Below are 11,622 nucleotides of genomic sequence, written 5' to 3'. Positions count from 1 at the left end.
AGTGGGGTGAAGCTTTGTCCAGAGGTTGATGTGGGATGTATTGGAGGTTGAGGTGGTGTGACTGAGTCTACTACTGAATATATTTTATTATGGGAGTGTGCATTTTTAACTAACTTTTGCCATGTTATTTCATTGACAATATTGTTATTATTTTCCTTATTTTATGTGATAGATACGCATGCAACTGTATCAATATACAAATCCAGGTTTGCACGCTTCGGAGCTTTCATTAGCTTCTCTTGAAAAGTCTGTCTTGAAAATGGCTTTGATAGTAAATTTGCAATCAAATCCATTTCTTCTCCTCTTTCAGTCTTTGAGGGTTGACAAAATCCCAAAAAACTAAAACAATAACACAACTATATATTTTCTTGTGCAACTCGCTCCCGATGCAGTTTGCTAGCGCTGGCTGGCTAGTAAACTCTCACTATCCAAGCATAGGGTCTAAAAACACCTGAGCCTATCCCAGCCAACATGGGCACAAAGTGAGGCTGACACACTAACCACTCGCCCACCATCAGGACACGCTATACAAATAGTCCCCCATAATTAATTACACCTCCTATTGTAAGAATTGTTGTCCTCAACTGTATAAACTCATCAGCCTATGGCCCTTTTGGGTTCACTCATTACTACCACCTATTCCAAAGCTAATGAGGGCCAAGAAACAAACAACAATGACTGTGCTTTCACTTACTTTATTAGCTCTGCCATTTGAGAATTGATTCACATAACTTCACACAGCTCATTAATGAATGTACAACCATAATAAACATTGTATATTAGTTTATTTTAAAACATGAATTTTCTGTTGGCGTTTTAAAGTTAACAGGAAATGAAATTAGTGGGAAATGGCAAAATCTGGATGTTTTCATCCACATGTAGTGTCAGTTAAAGAGCAAAACAAGTGTAAACATCAACCTGGGACTTGCAAACGCCATAAAAGCAGATATTTGAATGTAGTAATCAATAAACATCTTAAGCCATCATTGATGGTGTCTGAATTTGCCTGTGGTTGGATGCAACACAAAATAGGCCAATGAAAATGAAAATATGAAAGCTCCTTTTTACAGCCTGGATTTATGCAATTGATTAAGTTTGATCATACCATAAAGATAGAAAATTGATGATTGGTATAACGATCATCCCACTCTCCACAAAACTCAGATCAATTGCATAGAAAATGTGAATCAAACTTGGCTCCATTTTGCTCATGTTAACAGCGTCCAGTGGCAAAGGAAGGAAAATGTGTCACTCTAGGTCTTGAAGGTTGATTGTGCTTCCCGTGAATTGGGAGTTATCAGAGTCACCGTTTTCTTCTGTGATTACAATGGTTTCCTGTGAGAACAAGTAATTTTTTTTACCATTTTGTGTCAAAGATTACCCTGGAAAAAAATGTACTCTCTGTCCTTTCTCTGTATCATATGCATGTCAACATACCTGTAAAATATTGACAGGAAGGTCAACCGTAAGCTGAGAGTGCGAGGCGGAGGGCTGGGAGCCGAGTTGAAAGGCTAGACCACCAGTGGTTGCGTCATCCTGAGATAAATAATATCAAGCACATCAAAATCTTTCAAACTATATTTGCACATGCATGCACAGGGTTAGAGACAGAACAGTAGCTAACACAATCGGATTCAGCATTGCAGGACCATGGGGAGACAGAACAGTTAAGATGCATGTTTGTATAGAGATGTGCTTTCACACAACCTATCATGAGATGGATTCTCTCTCTTTTTGTATAGCTTAAACAATGAGATAATGCTAAAAATTTGTTCATGCCTTGAATTTGTATCGTCTGCAAATTTCACAATGATGTACTTAGGGTGTGTGGGTCTACAGTCGTGTGCAAAGTGAGAAAATAGTGGACTGAGCACACAGCCTTCGGGCAAGCCAGTGGTGAGCGTGCAGGCGGATGAGAGTTGGCGACGCAGTTTTACGTGCTGGGGTCAGTTGACCAGAAAGTCCTTAATCCAGGAGGAGGTGAAAGATGGGAGCCCCAGGTCGGCCAACTGGGGGATAAGAATGTCCGGTAATATGGTGTTAAAGGCTGAGCTGTAGTCGATGAAGAGCATTCTGACATAGCTTCCTCTTTTCTCAAAGTGGCTCAGTGTAGCATGGAGGGGGGTGTTTATTGCATCTTCAGTGGATCTATTCGGCCAATATGCAAACTGATGCGGGTCGTGGATGAGGGGAAGAAAGGCTTTGACGTGTTTCAATACCAGCTTTTCAAAGAACTTTGTGATGATTGGTGTGAGAGCTACTGGGCAGTAGTTGCCCAGATTGTTGGCGGGTGACTTGGGTACTGGGATGATGGAGGCCGATTTTAGGCAGGCTGGGACGGACGGTGGCTTGGTCTAGTGATAGGTTGAAAATGTCTGTGAAGACTGGTGCTAGTTGGTCAGCACATGCCTTAAGTACTTTGCCTGGTATTCTATCTGGTCCTGTGGCCTTCGTGGGGTTGACTGCATGTCTCACGTCCACTACCTCCACGGTGAGTGGGGTGAAGCTTTGTCCAGAGGTTGATGTGGGATGTATTGGAGGTTGAGGTGGTGTGACTGAGTCTACTACTGGATATATTTTATTATGGGAGCGTGCATTTTTAACTAACTTTTGGCATGTTATTTCATTGACAATATTGTTATTATTTTCCTTATTTTATGTCATAGATACTCATGCAACTGTATCAATATACAAATCCAGGCTTGCATGCTTCTGAGCTTTCATTAGCTTCTCTTGAAAATTCTGTCTTGAAAATGGCTTTGATAGTAAATCTGCAATCAAATCCATTTCTTCTCTTTCAGTCTTTGGGTTGACAAAACCCCCAAAACCTAAAACAATAACACAACTATATATTTTCTTGTGCAGCTCAGTACCGATGTATTTTGCTAGTGCTGGCTAGTACACTCTCTCACTAATCCAATTATAGGGTCTAAAAACACTTGAGTCTATCGCAGCCAGCTATGGGCACGAAGTGAGGCTGACGCACTAACCACTCGGCCACCATCAGGACGCGCTATACAAATAGCCCCCCATAATTAATTACACCTATTGTAAGAATTGTTATGTCCTCAACTGTATAAACTCATCCGCCTATGGCCTTTTTGGCTTCGCTCATTACAATCACCTATTCCAAAGCTAATGAGGGCCAAGAAACAAACAACAATGACTGTGCTTTCACTTACTTTATTAGCTCTGCCATTTGAGAATTGATTCAAATAACTTCATACAGCTCATTAATGAATGAACAACCATAATAAACATTGTATATTAGTTTATTTTCAAACATGGATTTTCTGTTGGCGTCTTAACGTTAACAGGAAATGAAATTAGTGGGAAATAGCAAAATCTGGATGTTTTCATCCACATGTAGTGTAAACATCAACCTGGGATGCAAACGCCATAAAAGCAGATATTTGAATGTAGTTATCAATAAAAATCTTAAGCCATCATTGATGGTGTCTGAATTTGCCTGTGGTTGGATGTAACACAAAATAGCCCAATGAAAATGAAAGTATGACATTAAAATGAGTGATTCTGCAATTGATAAGATGAATGAGGAAAATGAGCTTTTAGACGTGGACAATCCTGTGAATCAACATATTGAAGTTAGGACACAAAATCTAAGAGAGCAGGATAAGGGGAGGTCACGTAAGGTAACAGAAAAAGGAAGAAGGATAAATTACAAAGTGAAAAATATTAATGGATCTATCTACCAGAATGAACATAATAGATGCATTGATGAAAGATGAAAAAAGTGCAGAACGTGTTCAAGATGGAATGGAAAGCGACTTTGTTGGTACATTAGATGAATAAAAATGTCTTAACAGAGAAGAAATGAGCCTTAAATCCAAGATGGTGCTCATAATAGACTATGAAAGGGCGAAAAAATGGGGTTGCAGACACACACGTCATTGTTTCGTAAGGAGCAAGATCATGTTAACAAACAGAATGAGGCTGCTCCACCACAAAGGCAGCCTAAAATTGAAAATATATTGCAGGATGGAGTCCAGCCAGATGATAGCATCTTACAGAGCGGCGTCCGCAAAACTGGACCAGACCGCGTGCATGGGTCTAACGTAAGCCGTTCTACTGTAGGATCGAGAGTGTCAGTGACCCGTGATAGCCAAGAAGCAGAACATGCAGCATTACTAGAACGTGCCGCAGCGCTAAAGAAAAAGCAGTAGATAGAATAAGAAGCGGAGCTACAGCTGCTTGAGTTAGAAGAAGTTGCCTTAAAGGAACAGCGCGAAATGGAAGAAATTAAAGCAAAGCAACGACGGAGCATAGAAATAGCCAGAATAAAAGTTAAAAAGGAAGAACTTGAGATGGAAACTGCGCTGGCTGAAAGTAACGCTAAACTTAGAATGCCAAACGAATACGGAAGATCAGAAGATGGTGTGAGTAGCCACAGGCGAGGGTCAAGACATAGAAGAAGTCGGAGACAGGACGTCACCATAGCATCACCTCCTCAATCAGACGTTGCAATCACTCATATGCTGCCACTTATGCCACACATACAAGCGCCACCAACGGTTTTACAAGACACCAGCTATCAGTCCAATTTCAGCAGAAATGGTGACATTCTGAAGGTAATGCATAGGTAGAACGTGATCACGGAGCTGCTCGGGAAGCAGCTAAATCAGGGGTCTCAAACTCGCGGCCCGCGGGCCAACTGCGGCCCCCGGGACGATAATTTGCGGCCCTCGTCTTAATATGAAAGATTAATGTTCGTGCGGCCCGCAAGATTGATATGAATGACACTTGTGTTCGGAGCTGAATGAACCAATCACGGTGAGGTATACGGCTCTGGAGGGCGGGACATCGGCCGGGCTGTCCACTGCCTCGCTCACTCACTCATTCATTCATTCCTCCAATCAGCTGGGCGGAGGAGAAGCCGTGAAGCTGATCACTCCGCTCGGCGCGCACAGTCCTCCGCTGCTCTCAGCATAGAACTTAATGAGGCGCTATGATCCGTGATCCAGCCTGTGTCTGTGTCTGTAGCCATCTCCGCGAGTGAAACTGAAACTTAACAGTAAGTGCGTTAACATGACACTTGAGAAATTCGGAAAACTGCCGTAATCCAATACAATTGGAGAGCGAAAGTGCACATGCGCCACAGACCCACGCGACTGAAAGTTCAACCCGAGACTCATTCCAAGTGGAAACACATATTACAGAGCCCCAGAGATGTCTCTTTCAAAGCCTGCCGTGAAGAGAAAGGTCGGTGATGAGCACAGACAGTTTCAAGAAAAGTTGGAGTGCAATATTTCTTTGTTGAGCACAGGGGCACCCCGACGTGTCTCATTTGCACTGAAAAAGTTGCGGTGCACAAGGAATACAACTTGAAACGTCATTATACTACAAGACATGCTGAGGAGTACGAAAAATACCAGGGAGATGAGAGCCAACCAGGTTGCCAGTCTTAAAACACGTCTTCTGAGGCAACAGGATTTCTTCAAGAAGGCTACCAAAGACAGTAATGCAGCAGTTGAAGCTAGCTACGCCGTTTGTGAGTTGATTGCTAAAGCAGGAAAGCCATTCACAGAAGGTGAATTTATCAAAAAGTGCATATTACAGGGTGCACATTTTGTCTGTCCAGAAAAGAAGTCAGTTCAACCACATCAGCCTTTCTGCCAACACCGTGGCAGAGCACATTTCTGACCTATCAAGTGATATTTATGATCAACTGTGTGAGAAAGCACAATGTTTCTGTGTATATTCAGTGGCTCTTGATGAGACCAGACATCACAGACACTGCCCAGCTCGCAATATATGTCCGTGGTGTTGATGACAATTTTGAAGTGATGGAGGAGTTGCTCACAGTAATTCCAATGCATGGCGACCACCGCTAAGGAAATATTTCACCAGCTGTATGATGCCATTGAGAATGCCGGTTTGCCATGGAAGAGCTTTGTTGGAATAGCAACCGATGGAGCCCCATCAATGACAGGGAGGAAGAATGGACTGGTAGCACTTGTTCAAAAAAAACTGGAAGAGGAGGTTGTGGAGGAGGCCATAGCTCTGCACTACATTATCCATCAGCAGGCCCTTTGCAGCAGATGCCTGAAGTTTGACAATGTGATGTCTGTCGTTGTGAAATGCATCAACCAAATCAGATCCAGGGGCTTAAAGCACAGAAGGTTCCGTGCTTTTTTTTAGAGGAAATGGAGTCAGAATATGGGGATGTGCTCTACTTCACTGAGGTTTATTTCATTATTTTTTGTTAAAATATAAAGATATTTGATAACGTTGGAATGTTTTATCAGCGCTTTTCTTGTGGAAATCCTGATGCGGCCCAGTCTCACCCAGACTCTGCCTCTAGCGGCCCCCAGGTAAATTGAGTTTGAGACCCCTGAGCTAAATCAATCACAGCTACCAACCAAAGAAATTCCAGTGTTCTGGTGTGATGCACTGCAATACAAGTTCTTCATCTGAGCGTTCGAACATTCCATAGAACAGAAGACTGACAGCAGTCAGGATAAATTGTACTTCTTGGAACAATTTACTAACCCCAAGAGCTAGTTCAGAGCTGTGTTCACATGCAACCTGTCAGAAGCTACAAAGAAGCTCAATGACTCTGCACAGGCATTACGGAAATGAACTACGGATCGCCAGTACATTTATCAACAAGGCACTTCAGTGGCTGCAGGTCAAATCTGAAGACGGAACAGCGCTAAATGCCTACACAATGTTCCTTATCGGATGCTGCAACACTATGGAGGACATAGAATCACTGGAGGAGATGGATAACCCTACCAATCTACGAACAGTGGTATCCAAGTTACCCTACAAACTAAAACAGCGTTGGCGTCCTGAAGCCTACAATATCAAAGAGAGGCGAGACCGAAGAGCGAGATTTACTGACCTGGTGAGCTACACAGAGCATCAAGCCAAAATTGCCATGGATCCATTCTTCGGTGACATCTCAGACAGTCACCCAACCTCTACTGGAAAGAGTGATAAGGAAAGATCCCAGCTAAGAAAGAGAAACGAGGGAGCTTTGCATTGAACGTCTCAGTTGAAAATCAAAAGAGCAAAGGGGCAAAAGAAAAGTCAACAAACCTAAGAATGGAAGCGCCTTTGAAAAGCTATGTATGTACTGTCAACAAGCTCACCCCCTGGCGACCTGCAACGAAATCAAGATTCAGCCACACAAGGAACGGGTGGAGTTTTTGAAGACCAGGGGCTTATGCTTTGGGTGTTTGGCTTCAGGTCCTCTCAGCAAGTTCTGTAGGAAAAGAACAGTGTGCAAGAACTGTGAACTAAAACACTCAGACATCTTACACAAAAATAAAGGAGAAGATTCTGACTCACAGAAGGACAAAGATGCTCAAGAGGAAACAAACCCTCAAGTTACTGTCATGCAAGAAGCTACTTGTCTTACTGGGGCAGGAGAAAATGAGTATGTGCTGTCAATAGTACCGGTGAAAATAAAGTCAAGGATGAGCGACAAACATGTAGAAACATACACCTTCATGGACCCGGGGAGCACAGCCACATTCATCACAGAAGATCTGTGGAAAAGGCTGAACGTTAAGGGGAAACCTACACAAATTCTTCCGAAAACAATGAATCAAGATCAGCCTGAAGGACAGAAAGCCATGAACAGTTCCGTGATTTTGGCCTTGGAGGTGTGTGGGCTGGAAGACACCAAGTTCATTGAGCTCCCCAAGGTGTACACTCACTTTAACATTCCTTTGCACACCGAAAATATTCCCAAGCAATAAGAAATCCAGAAGTGGCCCCACCTCAGTGAAGGGCGCCTGCCAGAAATAGAAGCAGACGTCGGCATACTTATTGGAGCCTCTTCTTGACGGCATACCTATTGTTCGAGTGCAATGGACCCGTGGCATGTCATAAACAGTCGCAAAGGAAACCCTATGCAGTGAAGACTGCCATTGGCTGGGTCGTAAATGGACCAATAAGGAATGATGTAAGTGAAAAGGAGAAACCATCTCACTGGTCAATCAACAGAATTACAGTGACAGAGATTGAAAGGCTACTGGTACAGCAGTACAACACAGATTTTCCAGAGCATAACTACGATGACGATGTCTCAAGAAGACAAGCAACTCATGCAGTTGGTGAAGACAACCTTTGAAAACGGCCACTACAGCATCAGATTGCCACTCAAGGACGACAAGCTGCCAATGCCAAAGAACTGTTGCATGGCAGAGCAGCGCCTGGCTATCTTGCAGAGAAAGCTCAAGAAGGATCCTGGCTTCTAGGAAGATTACAAGCGCTTTATGGACAATGTCATCGAAAAAGGCTACGTTCTCCCAGTTCCAGACGACCAGATAAACTGAGCCGATGCCAGGCTGTCCTACATACCACACCAACGGGGTGTATCACACCAAGAAGAGAAAAATAGGAGTAGTCTTCGACTCTGCTGCCTCTTTTCAGGACCAGTCTCTGAACAGTAGATTACTACAAGGACCCAACAAGGCCAACACACTCATTAGTGTCCTCTTGAGATTCCAGGAGGAACAGATGGCATTATTGGCCAACATCGAGTCGATGTTTTATCAGGTGAAGGTGCCAGAACACGACGCAGACGTTCAGCGTTTAAATTGGTGGCCCGACGGCAAGTTGAACGAGCACATGAAAGAGTTCAGAATGATGGCACACCTCTTTGGCGCCACATCATCACCCAGCATTGCAACCTATGCACTGAGAAGGACCGCCAAGGATCACAAAGACACTGCGTCCCCAGAAGCTGTCCAAACAGTCCATTGCAATTTTTACGTAGACGACTGCTTGAAGAGCGTTACTAAAGAGGATGATGCAGTGACCTTGGCCAATGATCTTTGCAGCTTGTGTGCCAGTGGAGGATTTACTTTGATGACAAAGTGGGCGAGCCACAGCAGAAAAGTGCTCATATCTATCCTGTAAGAAAAGAGAGCTAATGAAACAAAGAATCTGGATCTCAGCTCTGAACCTCTACCTGTCGAGAGAGCACTCAGCATACAGTGGGATACAGAAACAGATACTTTCACTTATAGCATCAAGCTTCCAGACAAGCCAATGACAAGAAGGGGAATCTTGGCAGTTGTCAACTCTATCTACAACCCTTTTGGGCTATTGCAGGGGTCGGCAACCTACGTTTCCGGAGCCGCATGCGGCTCTTTCATCCTTATACTGGGGCTCTGAGTGGTTGGAGAATATAAATTACCGTATTTTCACACTTATAAAACGCACCGTGATAGGGCGCAGTCTCATTTACGGGTATATTTTGTTTTTTGTCAATACATAATACGCTTCGTTTGAAAAGGCGTTGGCATGACACTAGGCTAGCGTATGTTATGCTAGCCGCTAGCGTATGTTATGACAGCTGCTAGCGTATGTTAGGCTAGCCGCTAGCGACAACACGAGCAAAACTAAGTTTGATAATGCTTTATTGCGTTAAAAGGTACACTGTGATATAAAGAGTTGGGAGTTTAACATGCTAGGCTCCACTGTCAGAGTTGTGTATTCCGGGAACTTGATTCCAGTTTTGGCGAAAGCTCGAAAAACAGTGCTGGCTGACACTTGAGCCCAGTCACCCACAATTCATTGTAAATCGCGACATGCATCACTCACTCCCAAGCCTTTGATTCTCCTCGCTTTTATATCGGCATCGACAATTCATTACAAATCGTCACTTAACTCGTGCGACGCTGCCTGCCCGAACTACGGTGGTACCTCGTCATACGACCGCTCGTCATACAAAATTCTCGTCTTACGGCGGAAATTTCGATCGAATAATTCGCCCGTCATGCGATCAAAATTTCGTGATGCGACCAAGCCAGGTCTTTTTTGCATATATTTCGTGTATAACAATATTTACGAGCACGGAACGATTAATTCAGACGAGTTTCTCCTAAGACCAGGAAACGCGCAACGCGCATGCAAAAAGAGGGCTTTCTGGGTAATGAAGTACACTCGTGCACACAACACCCATTGGCAATGGCAACCTTTCTCAGAATAAAACTTCATTACCCACAATCAATACGTGGATAAGCTCAACTATTGTATTTCCTGTTATTCTTTCTAAGGAAAGAAGCTCCCGCGATCGTTCTTTAAAGACTATTTCTCGTTGGCAAGTGGTCGTGCGTTATCCTATTGTGAGGACAGCCCCCCTGATCGGAACCAGAGTCGTGTTCTATTGTTGGATTTCTGCGCTCGTTGTGGATTGACAATAATGAACACCATGTTCAAGCATAAGGTTGTCCATATGTGCACTTGGCACCAGGACACCCTAGGCCGCAGTTCGATGATCAACTTTGTGGTCGTGTAATCGGACCTGCAGCCGCATGCCTTGGATGCATGGGTAAAGAGTAGGGGTGGAGCAGTCAATCGATCACCACCTGGTGGTGAGTTGGCTCCGATGGTGGGGACGGATCAATTGCTGAGGCGGCAACCTCCGGGTGGCTTCAAGGAAATTTTGGTCCCACACCCGGCGTCTCAGAAGGGGGAAGCAGTGCACCATCAACAGTGCATGATGGGGATGCGGCGCTGCTGACCTCGACTCGGGATGTTGTGAATCGGTGGGCCGAATACTTTGAAGACCACATCAATTCCAACGACATGCCTTCCCATGAGGAAGCAGAGCCAGGGGACTCTGGGGGGGACTCTTATCTCTGGGGTTGAAGTCGCCGAGGTGGTTAAAAAGCTCCTCGGTGGCAATGAGATCCGCCCGGAGTCTCTAAAGGCATGGGAGTTCGCTCATTCAGTCTACATGTGCTTTGTGGACGTCGACACTGTCCCCCGGGCAGTCTTGTAGGAGGTACTCCGGGAGTGTGGGGTTCCGGATCTCCTGTTACGCGGGATTCGGTCCCTTTATGACCGGTGTCAGACTCTGGTCCGCGTAGCCGGCAGTAAGTCGGATCTGTTTCCAGTGGGGATTGAAGCGTTTGGGGAGAGAATCAGCACCTCCAAATCTGAGACCATGGTCCTCAGTCAGAAAAAGATGGCATGCCTTCTCCGGGTCAGGGATCAGGTCCTTCCCCAGGTGGAGGAGTTTAAGTACCTTGAGGGTCTTGTTCACGAGTGAGGGAAGAATGGAACGGGAGATCGACAGGCGGATCGGTGCAGCGTCTGCAGTGATGCGGACTCTGCACCGGTCTGTCGTGGTGAAGAAGGAGCAGACCCAAAAGGCGAGGCACTCTATTTACCGATTCATCTACGTTGCTACCCTCATCTATGGTCACGAACTGTGAGTCGTGACCGAAAAAACGAGATAACGGATACAAGCGGCTGAAATGAGTTTCCTCCGGAGGCTGTCCAGATTCTCCCTTAGAGATAAGGTGAGAAGCTCGGTCATCCGGGAGGGGCTCGGAGTAGAGCCGCTGCTCCACCAGATCGAGAGGAGCCAGATGAGTTTCCTCGGGCATCTGACCAGAATGCCCCCTGGACGCCTCCCTCGGGAGGTGTTCCGGCCACGTCCCACCAGGAGGAGGCCACGGGGCCAACCTCGGACACGATGGGGAGACTGTGTCTCCCGACTGGCCCAGGAATGCCTTGGGATACTCCCGGAAGAGCTGAATGAAGTGGCTGGGGAGTGGGAAGTCTGGGCGCTCAAGCCGCTGCCCCCGCGACCTGACTTCTGATAAAGCAGATAAAGATGACATGAGATGAGGTTGC

The 11,622-nt window shown here is 45.2% G+C and overlaps 1 protein-coding gene across 6 annotated transcripts in view; it reads right to left on the bottom strand.

The window, feature by feature from the left end:
• Window positions 1-679: 679 nt before the first annotated feature.
• LOC144076016 (zinc finger protein ZXDC) overlaps window positions 680-11,622 on the bottom strand; it is a 70,966-nt gene continuing 60,023 nt past the window's right edge. For 3 of the 6 annotated variants that reach the window (XM_077603544.1, XM_077603542.1, XM_077603540.1), the window contains 2 exons: window positions 1,438-1,536; window positions 680-1,335 (listed from right to left, as the gene is read on the bottom strand). In XM_077603544.1, the coding sequence (XP_077459670.1) occupies window positions 1,249-1,335; window positions 1,438-1,536 (186 nt within the window). In that variant the 3' untranslated portion in view covers window positions 680-1,248. Of the gene's footprint in view, window positions 1,336-1,437; window positions 1,537-6,865; window positions 7,229-11,622 lie in introns of all 6 variants that reach the window. The other 3 variants (XR_013300700.1, XR_013300701.1, XR_013300699.1) reach the window with 3 other exon arrangements.

Source organism: Stigmatopora argus, chromosome 6 (assembly GCF_051989625.1).
Source record: "Stigmatopora argus isolate UIUO_Sarg chromosome 6, RoL_Sarg_1.0, whole genome shotgun sequence".
Classification (NCBI taxonomy): domain Eukaryota; kingdom Metazoa; phylum Chordata; class Actinopteri; order Syngnathiformes; family Syngnathidae; genus Stigmatopora; species Stigmatopora argus.
This window is presented reverse-complemented; position numbering and strand designations above follow the sequence as displayed.